This window comes from Chiloscyllium punctatum, chromosome 27, assembly GCF_047496795.1.
Source record: "Chiloscyllium punctatum isolate Juve2018m chromosome 27, sChiPun1.3, whole genome shotgun sequence".
In the NCBI taxonomy this organism is placed as follows: domain Eukaryota; kingdom Metazoa; phylum Chordata; class Chondrichthyes; order Orectolobiformes; family Hemiscylliidae; genus Chiloscyllium; species Chiloscyllium punctatum.
The window spans coordinates 39,778,768-39,795,653 of NC_092765.1; the positions used below are offsets into that span (position 1 = coordinate 39,778,768).

The following is a 16,886-nucleotide window of genomic DNA, read 5'->3' on the forward strand; positions in this document are numbered from 1 at the left end:
TTAGATTTCTATTTTTTGCATTTTTTTTTCTTTTGATTGCTGCTGTTTGTCCCAATTATACTTGCAGTTGTTAGATACAGTACGTGAATAGTTCAAACACTTATTATCATCTTGTGCTTGGGAGGTTTCTTGAACTTAATTATATCATAACAGGAAGTCCAAATATTTTATTAATAATAACATTTCCATGTCTGTTTAAAGTGGTTCAGTTATGCTCCTTGTGCAACATATTCTGAACAAAACTATGAAAATTACATTCTCTATAATTAACAATGCTTTGGAAAATCAATAATTGACACGTAATTAGAAGGTTGCTACAACCTTTTTTTATGATTTCTATTCATTTCTCTGCCATATATTTATTGAAATTCCCCTTAAATGCATCAAACTACTCACACCAACAGGTGAATCTGTATTCTTTGAATTAAAAGGTGTTCTTCCGAATACTCTTGGATTTTTTAGCGGTTATTTTCATTTGATGGTATTAGTTAACTACGTAGAGATCTTACTGGCTCCCTTTGACATTAAAAAGACATCTCGTTGTTTAGGGAACAAAATATGCTAAACTTATCCAAGCTGGCTAACTGTGACTCCAGACACACAGCAAATCGTTTGACTCTTGCCCACCTTCTGAAATAACCTACGAGCCACATATTTCAAGGGCAATGAGAGATGGGCAACAACCACTGGCCTTGCTAGGGCTATCTGTTCCCATGCATGAGTAAAGAAGCAAAACCTAACTAAAATAAATCTGGACCACCAAATGATATACCCTCCTTTGCTCTATAGTGCTATGTATCATTCTGTCCAAATGTGAATTTATCAATCTGTGAAGATATTGTGGCTTTAAGAGATATATTGCGTCCTGGTTTTTTTTTGAAGAGAGGAGCAGAGATGTGAAGGAGTCTTTCAGAGTCACTAGAGTAAACAACCTGTGAGGCGTTGGTTGTTCTTTTAAGTTGAAACAATGGGCGCAGCCTGAATGGGTATGGTCAAGCTACCAGAGAACCAGGATTTTTAGTTTTAACTTTCAGCATTTGCTGTTGGGATCCTGAAGAAGTGGAAAACCTGGGGATCCTCTTCCTGCTACAGGACTTCCTGTTTTCTGAGTTTGCCTTTTGGCAAGGATGTGTTTGTGGGATGTTATTATATTGGAACAGTTAATTTGTAATAGTTACTGTATCTGTTAACAGTAGAGTTAAGGTATTCCAACCCCTCCTTTCTTTTGTTGTATTTTAACAATAGTGGATGAGTAAAGTGCATTTTGCTTTAAACCCAGTAGTTTGAACAATTGAATTGCATCTGGAATGCAACACCTTATATCCACATATAAAATAAGAAAAAGTTAGTTTCATGAGTATCTTCTGTATATTTTGAGGAGGTTCAGTCTGGTCCATAACAAATCTCAGTCCTAATGCTTCAAATAGCCTAGCATTTGAAACTTATTTTAGGGAGAAAACCTTAATTTTCATTTCCCTTTTTGTGTAAATTTTACTCCTAAATGCACTTCTGAATGGAACATCCTAAGTTTTAAGATTGTGTCCCTTTGCTTTTGATTTTCTTGCCAGTGGAAATCATTTCTCTATATCTATCCTTCCACATTTGAAATGCTTCAATGATGATTATGCATCAGCACTCTCTTAAAAATAAAAGAAACCGAATCAAGTTTATATTTTTGTTGGAACTGCTAATCAATATTAATAAGTAATAAGCCTAACACCAAAACAAAATGGATCAATAAAAAGATTCATATTGTTGAGTGCTTGATTTTTCATGAGTGCACCAAATTAGTTTTTAAAAGTTATGCTGAATAATTCTTATTATCTGGAATTGCATGTCTATGAAGAAAGGATTTTTTTAACATAAGAAAGGATATGCCATATTTCTCAATTACCTCTGCTCTCTGTTACATAGAACATAGAACAATAGAGCATAGTACAGGGCCTTTGACCCATTGATGTTGTACCGATCTTTTATCCTACTCTAAGATCAAACTAATCTACATACCCCTCATTTTACCATCATCCATGTGCCTATCCAAGAGTTGCTAAAATGTCTTTAATCTATCTGACTCTACTACCACTGTTGGCAGTCCATTCCATGCACCAACCACTCTCTGTGCAAAGAATTGAACTCTTGACATCTCCCCTAAACCTTCCTTCGATCACCTTAAAATTATGCCCACTCGTGATAGCCATTTCTGTGCTGGTAAAAAGTCTCTGACTATTCACTCTATATAACCCTCTCATCATTTCGTACACCTTTATCAAGTCACTTCTCATCTTTCTTTGTTCCAATGAGAAAAGCCCGAGCTCCCCCAACCTTTCTTCATAAGTCATGCCCTCCAGTTTTGACAGCATGTTGATAAATCTCCTCTGCTTCCACATACTGCCTATAATGAGGTGACCAGAACTGAACACAATATTGCAAGGCTGGTCTATAGAGCTGCAGCATAACCTCACAGCTTTTAAACTCAATCCCCCTGCGAATAGAAGCCAACAAACCATACGTCTTCTTAACAAAGTTATCAGCACTGGGTGGCAACTTTGAGGGATCTATGAACATGGACCTCAAGATCCCTTTGTTCCTCCACACTGCCAAGTATCCTGCCTTCGACCCTGTAATCTGCATTCAAATTTGACCTTTCCAAATGAATCACTTCAAACTTTTCCAGGTTAAACTTCATCTGCCACTTCTCAGCCCAGTTCTGCATCCTGTCAACGTCCCATTGCAACGTCCCATTGCCTCCACATTATCCACCATGCCACTAACCTTCATGTCACCACCAAGCTTACTAATTCACCTTCCTACTTCCTTATCCAAGTCATTTCTAAAAATCATGAAGAGCAGAGATCCCAGAACAGATCCCTGGGGAACACCACTTGTCACCGAACTCTGGCCTGAATATTTTCCATCTACTACTACCCCCTATCTTCTATGGACCAGCCAATTCTGTATCCGGACAGCCAAATTTCCCTGTATCCCATTACTCCTTACTTTCTGAATGAGCCTTCCATGGGGAATCTTATCAAATGCCTTGCTAAAATCCATGTACACTATATCTACTGCTCTATCTTCATTAATATGTTTTGTCACATCCTCAAAGATTTCAATCAAGTTGTGAAGCATGACCTGTCCCTTACAAAGCCATGATGACTATCTCTAAACAAACTATGCTTTTCCAAATAATCATAAATCCTGTCTCTCAGAATCCTCTCCAATAATTTGCCAACTACAGACGTACAATTGACTGGTTGATAATTCCCATGATTTTCCCTAATCCCGTTCCTGAATAAGGGAATAACATTTGCCATCCTCCAATCATCTGGCACTACTCCAGTGGACAGTGAGGATGCAAAGATCATTTGCCAAAAGTGCATCAATCTCTTCTTTTGCTTCCTGTTGTAACCTTGAGTATATCCCATCTGGCCCAGGGGACTTATCTATCCTTTTTTGTAATTTTCAGCACATCCTCCTTCTTAACATTAAGCTGTTTGAGTGTATCCGCCAATTTCATGCTGTCCTCACAAGTGACAATGTTCCTCTCAGTACTGAATACTGAAGCAAAGTATCCGTTAAGGACCTGCCCTACCTCTCCACAGCTTTACCCTCACTCTAGCTATATTCTTCTTCCTCACAGAAGTGTAGAATGCCTTCGAGTTTTTCTTAAGCCTACCTGCTAAAGCTTTTCCATGCCCCCTTCTAGGTGTCCCAATTCCATTCTTCAGTTCCTTCCTGACTACCTTATAGAGCCCTCTCTGATCCTTGCTTCCTCAACCTTAAGTAAGCTTCCTTCTTCCTCTTGACTAGATGTTCTACATCCCTTGTGAAGATTCCTTCACCCTACCATCCCTTCCTTGCCTCTGTGGGACAAACCTATCCAGCACCATCAGCAAATGCTCCCCTAAACAACCTCCACAGTTCTGTTGTGCATTTTCCTGAGAGCATCTGTTCCCAATTTAGGTGTCCCAGTTCCTACTTAATTGTATTGTAATTCCCTCCCCCCAATTAATACTTTCCCATACCATCTGCTCCTATCACTCTCTATGACTATAGTAAAGGTCACGGAGCTGTGATCACAATCACCAAAATGCTCTCTCACTGAGAGATCTGACACCTGGCCTGGTTTGTTGCTGAGCACCAAATCCAATATGGCCTTTCCTCTAGTCGGCCTAGTTACATACTGAGTCAGGACTCCTTCCTGGACCCACCTGAGAAAAACTGCACTATCTAAACTATTTGAACCAAAGAGGTTCCAATCAATATTAGGAATGTCAAAGTCACCCATGAAAACAACTCTGTTAGTTCTGCAACTGTCCAAAATCTTACTCCGAATCTTTTCCTCCGTGTCTCTATTGCTGTTAGGGTGCCCCAATAAAGTGACTGCTCCTTTTCTGTTTCTGACACTACCCGTACTGACTCTGTAGACAAACCCTCCTCAATGACCTCCCTATATTGAGTACAGATTGTTGTGTAGAGGGTAAGGTAATGATAACTGAACATTACCCAAAGCCACAAAGAAAGAACACTTTCCACAAGAAGGCAGAGAGAAAGGTGTCCAAGGTCTTCAGCAGCTTGTTAAAACAAGGAATCTTACACCCTGTAATATCTACCAAAAACTTGTCAATACGGCTGATTCAGAAACTGGAATATTGCAATACAGAACAACAGGAATTAAAGATAGTGTTGCTCTCAGCTAGTTTAAAAATATATCCTCCTTTCTGATGTCAAACCAACACTAAAGGAATAAAAAAAATCTTCAAAGTGCACCTAAAAATTAACTAATCCCCTGTCTTTGTGCATGCTTATCAATTGCTTTGCCTCTACCAGTTAATGAAAGCTCGCCAATCTGAAATGTTAGCTCTTTATCAACCTTCACTAATACAGCCTAATCTTCTGAGTATATCAAGAAGTGAGTGACTTATACATATTTTACTATCATTTATTTTTAGAGTTTGGAATTTGAAGTAGCGGTATATGGGTTTGGGCTTTGTTTGAAGAGGTGTAATGTAAGGCATTCTGAAGTCATTATTTTTGGGGGCCCAGGATGACATTTAATTCATCCTTGGATTTTGATAACATGTTGTGGACCCATAAGAATTTTTTTCTGAGCAGATTCAGATACCTGCAGGATGGGACAGAGACAGAATCTAGAAGAAGAATACAGCGCAGTACAGGCCCTTTGGCCCTCAAAATTAAACAATGAGACACAGCAATGTTGGTTAGTTTCCATTCAGATGCAAAGCACATTTTAGGCTCAGACCTTATGAGGAAGTATAATTTATCTTTTGACATTTGGCAAATGCCTAAGATTGATAAGACCCCACTGGAAATAACAACAGGCACATGCACACAGTGAATTCTTACCAAGGATATCTGTGGATTAGACTCACTGAAATGACTGAGGATGCAGCAACACAGCAAATATCAATGAGTCAGTCACAAACACGACTGTGGTTGTAGCGAGGGTGAGGTAATGATAACTGGGCAGGACCCAAAGCCACAAAGAAAAGCACTTTCCCAAGCAGGTAGAGGGGGAGGTGGCCAATGTCATCAGCAGCTTGTTAAACCAAGCAATCGTACGCCCTGTAACAGTGACCAAAAACTTTCCAATATGGCTGGTTCAGAAACCAGATGGCTCTTGGTGGAGATTACAGAAAATTAAATAAACCAACCTAATCATGGCACCCGATAGGAGCAACTAGCCTGAATCCATGATAGATGCTGGAGTTTAGAGTCAAGAGTGTGGTGCTGGAAAAGCACAACAAGTTAAGCAGCATCTGAGAAGCAGGAAAATCAATGTTTCCTGATGAAGAGTTTTTGCCTGAAAATTTGATTTTTCTGTTCCTCAAATGCTGCCTGATCTGCTTTTCCAGCACCACGCTCTCATCTCATGATTAAATATGTCCACTGTAAGAAGGAACTCATCCAGAAACTAAAATATTACCTCCTAGAAATTAATAAACCCAGACTATGTTGCAAAAGGATATATAAATTATTGCATGATACATATTTTACTTTATCAAGAGCTGATGATGATTGCCAAAGAGTCTTGAAGTTAGTAAATAGTGGGTAATTCTCAACCTCTGTGTTGTTATTTGTCCGTAGTACTGTTAAGCTTATTGATGTGCATAAGGAAGTTAGTTAGTGTTATTACAAGATTAGATTAGATTCCCTACAGCCCAATAAGTCTACACTGATCCTCCGAAGAGTAACCCACCCAGACTAATGCACCTAACATTATGGGCAATTTAGCATGACCAATTCACCTGACCTGCATATCCTTTGGGTTGTGGGACGAAACTGGAGCACCTGGAGGAAACCCACACAGACACGGGGAGAATGTGCAAACTCCACACAGACAGCTGTGTGGATCCTGGGAAAATTCACCTGGGATCCTGGTGCTGTGAGGCAACAATGCTAACCACCGTGCCGCGCCCTTGTCCATGCACAGTGGCGAACCCAGATATGTGCCTGAACAAGAGCATGGTCTGAACCTGTGATTCCATTTTCACCAGATGCCTCAAAGGATCAATAGTAAGAACTGTGGTCAAGCGACCATGGGCCCAAAATTGGACATCCTAAATTGATCCACAGTCAAAGAAACCAGGCCTGACAAAAAATTGCCCAAACTAGATTAAACTATATCCAGTAGCTATCAGCTACAGAGAACAGTGGAAACTAAGACCAAAGGGGCTGTAAAAGTTAAGGGAAATTATATACAACCAGTCTGAGAACTATATATTGAAGAAATATTAATCAGATGTTCTGGCATCTTGACTGCTGGGGTATATGAGCTTTACACTCCTTGCATGGCAACAATGAAGAGTGTTAGCATGAACTTACAGCACGATTTGAACCCAGCTCGTGACCCCATTGACTAAAGGCTACAGAACATTCTGGAAGGTCTGGTGTGAGGGATGATAAAAACACATACATCTTGAAATCAGCCCCTCAGTGGAGACAGTGAAGATGCAGTGAAGGCTCTGTGAAGACTTGACCTAGTTCTGCAGCAGAGCTCCAACTACTTAGAGAGAGAGAGAGACAGAGACAGAGACAGAGAAAAGATCCATCCTGACCTGTGAGATCCACCTTTGTGGAAGAGAGCCAGGTTGATGTTGAAAAGGAAGGAGATTTACATGGCGCAGTTTAAACATGTGGATCATTGTAGGTAATATCCCTTCTCAGATGGATGGATTGAGGTAGAGAGTAAATATTATGGGAATTTGGGAAATGCTTATAAATGTTTATAATATTAAAGATTTTGCTAATAAGCTCAAATTGAACCACAAATCAAATTCTGTGACCTTTTGTCCACCTCAATGACAAGACCACTTTGGATAAAGTGTTTTTAATGTGTAAACCGAAATGACAAAGCACAGATGATAAAACACATGTAAGTCTCCTATGATGTTGCTTATGATAAATTGGACAATATTCTGTCTTTTAAGGAGAAAAGTGTTAAACCTAAAAAAAGTGTGGAATATACTAATTGTTGCTAATATGGAAGCTTGAGCCATTAAAGTCTTAATGCATAATTACATAATTATTCAGCAAAAACACTGTACAGAGTAAGAATAATCAACTTTCAGTTGTTCTTCAGGTTAGAAGTGAGAATACAAGATTAAATGTCTGCTTTTTCAACTACAATTGTTAAGGTCAGTTTGTATGTTTTAGCTCAAATATTTCTATTCTTTTCATAAGCTATGCTGTGTTAGGGAGATGTTTCTCTCTAAACGTATTGTCTCATATTTAAAAATCAATGTTAGGGTTGGAAATATGAGCTGCAATTATAATTATTGCAAAATGTTTCCCTGTAATTAGGTGTAGCACAGAAGTGTGATGCAGGGAGTGTGCAATGAAGCAGGGTGTGTCAGTGGACATGCAACTTTCATTACTTGCTACTTTTTGATGTATTATACATACTGAATTATATTCCAATGGTTTGTTTTTTTTCTAATCTATCTAGTAATTGATAAAATGTTGTAAATATAAAACTGTGTATGACTCCAATGGTTTGACTTTACACATGATTATTTACTGCTGGCAGGAAAGGGAGAACACATTTCCCTGTTCTTTCATCTTTTTTTCCTGATTCAAAGGTGTGGATGATAATACTTCTTATATCATCTCCAACTGAGATTGATGCTAGATGGCTCTTAATTTTTCCTAGTAAATCTATTGTTCTATTGACTAAAACTTCAACCAATACCAATAATATCTCATGCAATTTTTATCTTAATTTTTGTTGTTAGAATATTCATTCTGACTGTTATACTGATGCAAAAGTCAATCTCATACAAAGGGTAATCACATGGATTTGTCCTAAAGTGATGTAGTTTCTTATATACATTAAGGAAAAAAAAACTGAGTCTAGTCTTTCAGTTATCAGAGTTCAAAACTTTTAGAATCAACGTATAATTCCAGATGCAAAAATGATTTGATTGCATTGAAATGATAAATGTACTATTGAAAATGAGAGCCTGCATGCAATGCTTAGAAGATTCATAACTTCAAATTTGGTACTATTTATTCAATTTTACAGAATTCAGATTATAATCATAATTAACACTTTTTAAAAACATTGTTGATTCTTTCTTTATTCCATTGCAGTGATCTTTATTGGATTTAATTTGGCAATGATTCAAAACCATGATCTATTTCAACCCTATGACTTTGGGGCTAAAAAAATCTCAAAAATTCAACTTTTATATGGGTATTTATGATTGATAACATAGGTGTTACTTAACATTTGCAAACTGAACATACTGGCAGCATTGAAATGTCTCCTTGTACTGACAAGAGCTTTATTTGACAGAAATATTCACACACTTCAATATTAAGCAACTCCTCAATTTTATTCTGTCAACATGGCAGGAGCTGTTTGGAGTGACAGGTATGATCAGCTAGAGTGACACAGATTGCAGAGGCAATTACATACGAAGTTGTGTTTATTTTCAAGAACTGGCATCCCTCAAAACCAGTTATATTTCCCAAACTAAAATACGTCATTGTCACTACTCATGAGTCATACATAGCAGGTCTGAGCTGCCAGAACACTGGCAATAATTTTATACCTTCTCGAGTGTCTGTCCAGCTATTGATTTGTCACTACACTCAGACAGCCAGCGAGTCCAAAGTTAAACAGACAGAGGTTATAGAAGAAGAAGTGATTTGCATATTTATACAGCCTTTCAAAATTCTGCCTATTGCATTTTACATCCGACAGGTGCTTTTGAAAGTGAAGTCACTGTTGTTAGTCTGTCTAGAAACCACCACAACAAAAACAGACATTGCTGGGAAAGTTCTAAGGAAAGGTCACTCGACCTGAAACTCTTACGGAGGCAAAAGTGAGGACTGCAGATGCTGGAAACCAGAGTTTCGATCAGAGTGGTGCTGGAAAAGCACAACAGGTCAGGCAGCAAAAGCCCTTCATCAGGAATAGAGGCAGGAAGCCTCCAGGGTGGAGAGATAAATGTGGGGGCGGGGGGGTTGGGCTAGGGAGAAGGTAGCAAAGAGTAACAGCCTCAGAGTAGAGAAGATGACCTGGGGTTTGCAGTGAGATACATACTCAGTGAGATTCGTGTGGAGAGAGGAGGAGAACTTCTTCAAGGTAGGCATCCTTGCAAGAGGATTCGCAGTAAGGTTAAAATCAATGCCTGGCTGAAACTCTTACCTCTCAATTCTCTCAATAGAAGCTGCCAGACCTGCTGAGCAACTCCACCAATTTCTGTTCTTGTTTCTGATTTGCAGCATCTGCAAATCTCTACGTTTAGTGCCTCAGCTTAAAAAATAAAGACACTCCTGACAGTGTAGCAGTCCTAACAGTCTGCATTCAGCTTAGATAATGTGCCCATTTTTTTACCTACTCACTCCCAGGTGAGAATCATAGAATTGTGCAGCACGGAAACAGGACCTTCAGGGCAACATGCAGGTCCATGCTAACCAGAGATCTTAGATTAATCTAGCCCCATTTGCCAGCGTTTGTCCCACATTCCTCTAAACCCTTCCGAGTCAAGGTCAGAAGTCATATGACACGAGGTTATAGTCCAACAGGTTTATTTGAAATCACAAGCTTTCGGAGCACTGTTATTCCTATTCATGTATCAATCCAGATGCCCTTAAAATGTTGTACCTGCACCCGCCTGCACTACTTCCTCTGGCAGCTCATGCCATACACGCACCACTCTTAGCGTGAAGAAGTTGCCCCTTATGCCCCTTTCAAGTTTTTTTTCCGTCTCACCCTGGATTTTACCAACTGGGCTACTCTTGGATTATTACGTATTAGAATGGAGCGGGAGTTCCACGACAACACGGATGAGTTTTGCCGGCTTCATGGAGTTTATTGGGGGCTTGCTGCACCATTTATTCAAGAGAGGGCGCTCTAAAACAAGAATCCGTGGTTCTACAAGGAGGGCGAGATCTACTGGGGAGCTGCTGTGAACTGTAATCCATGAATCTCTGTAATGTGAGCTCTGGGGCTTCATATTTCACACTGATTCTCTTTATATTGCTCTGTGGGTCTATAAATCTTAACGCATGTCATGAATATGGAGCAGATACAAATGAAAGGAATTCAACCTTCTCTTCGTTTAAGAAACGGAGCGTTGTCTTTACTCGCCACACTAAATGGCTAATAGGGACTCGGGCAGTGCAGATGAACAGGGTAGACTGACGGTTGTTTCAGCTCAGTCTGAGGGCAGAGGAAGGGAAGTATTAGCCAGGATAAGGTATTCGATGTTCACGTGTGAAAGAAGAATCAAGCTGCAACTTAAAGCGCGCGAAGAGAAAACAAAAAAAAAATAGGGGGAGGCAGGGGATAGGAAAGAATTCAAGGTCAGGGCAGACAGCAGCGACATGGATTGGAAGAAAACCAGTGGGTTCAAGGATAGAACTTCATGTGCACCGCAGTTTCTTTGATTCCGATTCTGCTGAGTGCAGAAGTGCTGCTTGTCCCCTTGTGACAGACAACTGTCCCGCCCAGGCTATGAATGTTCTCTCTCCTGTTAGTGGACACAGATCTGTTAAGTCGCACTCAGACAGAGGGTAGGCACTCTGAGAGAGGGTGAGAGGGAGACTGGCTGTGAATTTCTCACTCCAGACCGAACCTGGAACAGATAACTGGCAGAACTCCACACGCTGCAGAAACTGGCGTTTTATGTGCCCCCCCCCCCCCCCCCCCCGCCTCAACCCCTATCTCCCCAGCTTTGTGAATGCTGATGTTTGGGAAGAAAAATAGACAGAAATGTCGCATCATTTCAGTGGGCTGAAGTTGGGGGCTGGATGAAGAAATGTAACCGAATTAAAGTGCGGTAAAATCTAATCAGGTCTCGAAACGGGACAGAGCCGTGTGGTTGTGGAGGGGAGGGCTCCCTTTATAGAAGTTTTAGGATGAGTGAAAGCAGCGCGGATATTTGTAAGCGCAATGTTAAACGTGGATGTTGGAGGCAGACAGAGTGAATGTCACTAAGCCCACGTGTCACTCACAATGTTCCCTATCGGTGGGAGCGCTTCCTAACATTTCTCTCTGCTTTTGCACACGTTCTGTGTCCATTGCCGGTTTCCTAAATTAGGAATGGCTCCCTCCCCCTCACCCACCCTTCCCCAATCCCTCCCGCTCTCCCCTCTCCTGCTGCTCATTCGAAGTGAATTGCTGCTTGCGTTGGTTTGGAGCTGGGCTACTTTCTGACTGAACGTGCGCCTCCCACCATCCCTTGCAGAGTTGTGTCTGTCCTTTATTGTACTAAGTCGGTGTGTGGAGACGTGAAGATCATGTTGAGATTGCACGGCTCGGGGAAAGCATCCGCTCGCTCACTCCTGACACTCGGAGAGTTGTAAATCTCCTTACCCAGCAGCTTTCCCCCCCCACCCCGACACCCCCCTCCCCAAACCCTACCCCCTCAACCAAACAAGAAATCCATTTTGCATCGACTCTGGGCAAAGCGGCGGACAGAAGCTGAATACGGTGGGATCTTGCTTTTAGCTCAACTCGTTCCTTCAGACTTGTGACCACCAGAAATCGCTGGGCTTGCCCCCTGTTTTGAGCATGGTTTTGGAATACAGGACGGGACTTATTTTTTACTTGTTTTGGATACAATATTCTCATGGGATGCCTCATGTCATTCGTATCGGTAAGGGCTTCTCTCAGTGTGAGAGTTTTTTTTTGTTTGTTTTGTGTTGAGGTACTGTGTAGTACTGCTCTCTCTCTCTCTCTCTGGGTACTCCGTTATTATAAGGAGGTCTGTTCAGTTATTGCTCCTCATCTTTGGCAGGGTATTGGTGGGGGCCGTGTGAGTGTTGAGGAATCTGTCAAGTTAATACATGCAGCAACTTAAGGGGAAACAGCCAAGAATGAGCGATAGACTTGGTCTCTCTCTATGTGTAACAAAGCGGACTCGTTCCTGTTCGGTTGGAAATTAAACAATCTCTCTCTCTCTCACACACACACACACACACACACAAGCATGGATTAAGGTCGACATTTGAAGGTTTACCTTAAGTTCACGCCATTATATTGAATAAGAGTTGTGAAGGTCCAAATTCAAATGGGGGAGAGGTCAAAAGCGGAGGGAAACTGAATGCGTTGTAAGTTCCCTGTCTCCCACTCAGCAACTTCACTCAAGGAAGGGAACCTGGATTCAGAGTTCAACTCTGGGTCCTGGAATTATCACCCCTGTCTGCATGCCGGACTGTGTTGTAATATTGTGCGCTTTTGTGCGTCTGTGTGGAGCTGTAATTATTTCTGCAACTGGGAGAGTGACAGGATGATTAAAGTGGTCCATTTTTGATGTAATGCTGAATTAATTAGATTGCTGTCACACGCAAACATGAGAATAATGACCTCCCCCAACCCCGAGACAAGGACATATGGAGACTGGGGTCTACATGTATAAAACCCAGAGTGACAGGCGCGAAGGAATGACACCATGACTGCACATTCTTGATTCAGTAATGCAGGTTCAGAAAGTGCATGTTTAAGGGAATGGGTGCAAAATAGAGAGAGAGAGGGAGAGAGACAGTATGGACCGGCCACATTAATGAACTATAGTTCTAGTGATTAAATATATTTATTACACACGGGGTTAGATATCAAAGTTATCGGGCAGATATTTGCCACAGAGAGAGAGAGAGAGAGACCGAGATCGAGAGGCTCGGGGACTCAGATCGACAGAATGATAGATGGACAGGGAGCAGTGAAGTGGGAGAGGCAGCGCTATCTGTCTTGGTTTTGTGAGTCCACTTTAAGACAGACACTTCGACTGAGTGCATGAGACCATCGTAAATATTGTCAGCCTCGGACCCGGCTCCTCTCCCAGAGTATCCGTGTGCTTTAATCTCTCTCTGTGACTTGTTGGCTGACGGCTGTTAAATTCGTGTTACCTGTCGCGCCTACTCGAGATAGTGTTAACAAAAAAAAGCTGGAGGAGGTGTAGGTTGGTCTTGCTCTGAGTGACAAAGCGTTTCCAACACTGCTGCTCTCTCTCAGACAGCTGAGTGCAGATCAATACAATCTGTGAGGCTGTTGACAAATAGCTTCAGACAATGACTTTTCAGCAGCTGGGATTGCGGACCCAGTAAACAGAGCCGCGAAGCTCTGGGCAGGAACATGTGGAATTGAAAAGGTGTTCATTAACGTTCGGGGGTGTTCCCTCAACAGAGGAATTGTTCCCTAAATACCGCTCAGTTTAAGATCCTGCCTCAATCATAGCCCATTATTCGTCACACGACTGTAGGCTGTGGCAGTTATATAACCCAGAATGAAAGCGCTCACTGTTTTGAAATGGTCCTGGTTATGAGGGTAGATGGGGTTCCAATCGTTTGCTGGTGAAGGCAGAATCGTGGAGGCAATTCCGAGCGCATGAAGTGTGCGCCTAGGCAGAATTCCATGGAATGCTCTATAATCATACCCATCCTTCACCCCTCCCCGTCCCACCGAGTTAGGAAACAGGGGGTGAAGGTGGAAGAGACAGTCTGGAGGCTGAGCATCCTGACAGAGGGGGCTTGGGGGTGTGGGGGCGGGGGTCCGAGGCACATCTCAAAGCCAGATCATGAAGCTGCAGCCTTCAGTAAATGTGACCAGTTCTCACCATCTGTTTTCTGCACTCGTTGCATAGTGTTAAATGACAATCGGAACGGGTGCAAGGCGGAGGAGCTGCCTGGAATTATTGTGAATTAGTCTGTGTGTTGTGGTGACCCTGAAGGGGAAGAAGAAAGCCACCCCCCCCCCACCCCTCCCGCTCATAAGATACACAAATGTCGACCTGGAAAGCAATGAGATTGCAGGTGGGGTTTTAATGTATAGGGTGGCAAAGAGCCTCAAAGTCTCGAATTGCCAATTGATTGTTGGGCATTTCTGAGCTCCGTCCTCACACTGTGAGCTTCTTCATCCCGCCAACAGGCCGACCTTGGTGAAAGCACCTGAGCAACTTTAATGTCTTGAGTCTGTTCAAACATTCTGCCTGGAGGAACTCGCGTTTGGAAACAAAGTGCACACCGAAAGGCTGGATATAATGCATTCGCTCCTCCCTTGCAATTAATTCTTTCCACGAAACTACAGTCCATCTCGTCTGTTCCTCCTCCAACTCTCCCTTCTCCATCCATTTGTCCTGTTAGAACAAGCTGCCAGTTAAAAGGGATTTTTTTTGGGGGGGGAGGGGGGTTTGTTTTCGAGGCCGTGTTCCATTTGGACAGATCCAGCTGTTCAAAAGGTTCAAAAATGAGAGGGAGGGCGGTTATCTTTAGGGATGCTGGATGCACGCAAGCATTTCCATTGGGAGCAGTGGATGCATCGGTCACTGTCCAGATTGCAACCTCTGAATGCTCTTCCTTATGGATTCGCTTTGCGAACAGCAAAAGGCAAAGGGATCAGCACTGTCCAAACAGCATCATGCAAGGCGTCCGGGAGCGGGCAGACCGGGGACTGTTCAAAATTATCTGCAAAGCTTTACAGATTCAGATGGAACCACAGACTAAAGCCGCAAACTGCACTTGTACCAAATAACACGAGGTCTCAAGGGGGCAGATAAAAATTGTCCAAGCTGACTCATAAATACAGTTGGGTGTGAGGGTGGCATGAATGCTTCGGGCAGGGGAAATAACTCATTTTAAAACACTTGCTTCTCTCACTGCAGCTGAGTATGGTAGCAGGAAGTTGTCAGCTTTCTGAAACTTGCTGTACCTGCTATCGGGCTGTTTTATTCTCTGGTTGAAGAACCTTTTCAACCTCTTTGGGAAAAAAACATGTACCTTGGTTCTGATGTTTGCTGCCAGTTTCTCTCTCTCTCTCTCGACTGACTCTAACCTGAGGCGGTCTGGTTCACTCAAGTGTCAATGTGCATGTCAGAACTCCCCCTAAAGACCCTTCTACCCGGCGGAGATTCTATCACGGAGCAAATAAGGTTCCTCGGATCTGGCTGAACTCTGATGCATTTAAAAACAAAATATCTAGCCCTCAGTCAGTGTCGGTTGAACGGGAGCCTTCAATCCGGCTTTCAACTGACCCAGGGGCAGATTGACCACAAACAACTGAGGACGTCAAAGTCGGGCAGTGATTTATCGAGTGGTCTCCCGTTTCTTTGAGGGGCTGAACCCAAGTTGATAGCGAACTCCTGTGAAATGTATAAATGTATGAGATCAAGTTGCATCTGAGATACTTTTTGAGCATTGGCTTCGACCGAGCTAGTTTGGTGTTCTCAGTGTGTTTGTCTCCAATTATCCCCAAAACCCTTAAAGCCCAGTTTCTTTGCCCCCGAATTAGCACAGTAACCTAGATCCAGGAACGCTGCATGGGCCAGATTGGGGTTACTCTGGCTGTTTGGATAGTGGGGAACGGACTCCCAAAGGCCCAATGTCTTGTTTTGAAATGTTCACTCATGTTTCATGAAACGTGGGTGTTGTTAGCTCGGCTGACGTTTGTTGTGTGTCTTTCACTGCCTTGGAGAAGCTGGGCTGGATTCTAGAACCAGTATTTGGAGTGTAAGAACAGCCACGGTGTGTTGGGGGGTGGGGGGGGGGGAGTCCCAGGGATTTTGACCCAGGGACAGTGAAGGCACAGCCATGTATTTCCAACGCAGGGTGGTCAGTGGCTTGGAGGGGAACTTGCAGGGAGGCGGTTAGTATCTATCACCCTTGTCCTTTTAGCCTGGGAAATACAACATAGCCCCAGCCCCCCCCCCCCCCATATCCTCCTGTCAGGTGACATCCTCCACTTGCCCCATCCAGTGGACTTAATTCGTCCATCTCCTGCAATCTCAATGTTTCTGCCTCGCGTCCACACTTTGGATGTTGATGCTGAAGGGACGCAGGGCGATGACTGGCCGGGAGGTGGGGGAAGCTGTTCCTATCGTGAGGATGGTGGGACATCACTTTACTCTCTCTCTCCTTCCCCCCATGAGCACGCTTTCGCACTGTTGCTCGTCTTTCCACCCCTAAGGCCCTTCGATTTGCAAAATTAATATGCATTTAGCCAGGACGCCTCAAGTCCTTGTCATTTTATAAAATACATAACACTCTTGGTGGCGCTCCCGCTGCGACCCAGGCAAAGCGGTGAAATTTATTTTTGCTTTCGCTCAATCAATCGCATAAAGTCAAAAATCACACAGCACCAGGTTACAGTCCAACAGGTTTATTTGGAGGTACAAGCTTTCGGAGCGCTGCTCCTTAGTCGGGCAACTCGTGACTAACTTGCCTGATCAAGGAGCAGCGGTCCGAAAGCTAGTGCTTCCAATTCAACCTGTTGGACTATAACCTGGTGTTGTGTGATTTTTTTAAAACTTTGTCCACCCCAGTCCGACTCCGGCACCTCCACATCACATCTATCCCAAAAGTCATAGGAAGAGAATTAGGCCATTCGGCCCATTGAGTCTGTTCCACCATTCCATCACGGC

General features: G+C 42.8%; 1 protein-coding gene across 1 annotated transcript in view; it reads left to right on the forward strand.

Moving 5' to 3' along the window:
- The first annotated feature begins 11,498 nt into the window (after positions 1–11,498).
- grik3 (glutamate ionotropic receptor kainate type subunit 3) overlaps positions 11,499–16,886 on the forward strand; it is a 507,530-nt gene continuing 502,142 nt past the window's right edge. Inside the window, exon 1 of the mRNA XM_072548544.1 lies at positions 11,499–12,131. Within this exon, the coding sequence (XP_072404645.1) occupies positions 12,047–12,131 (85 nt within the window). The 5' untranslated portion in view covers positions 11,499–12,046. The remainder of the gene's footprint in view (positions 12,132–16,886) is intronic.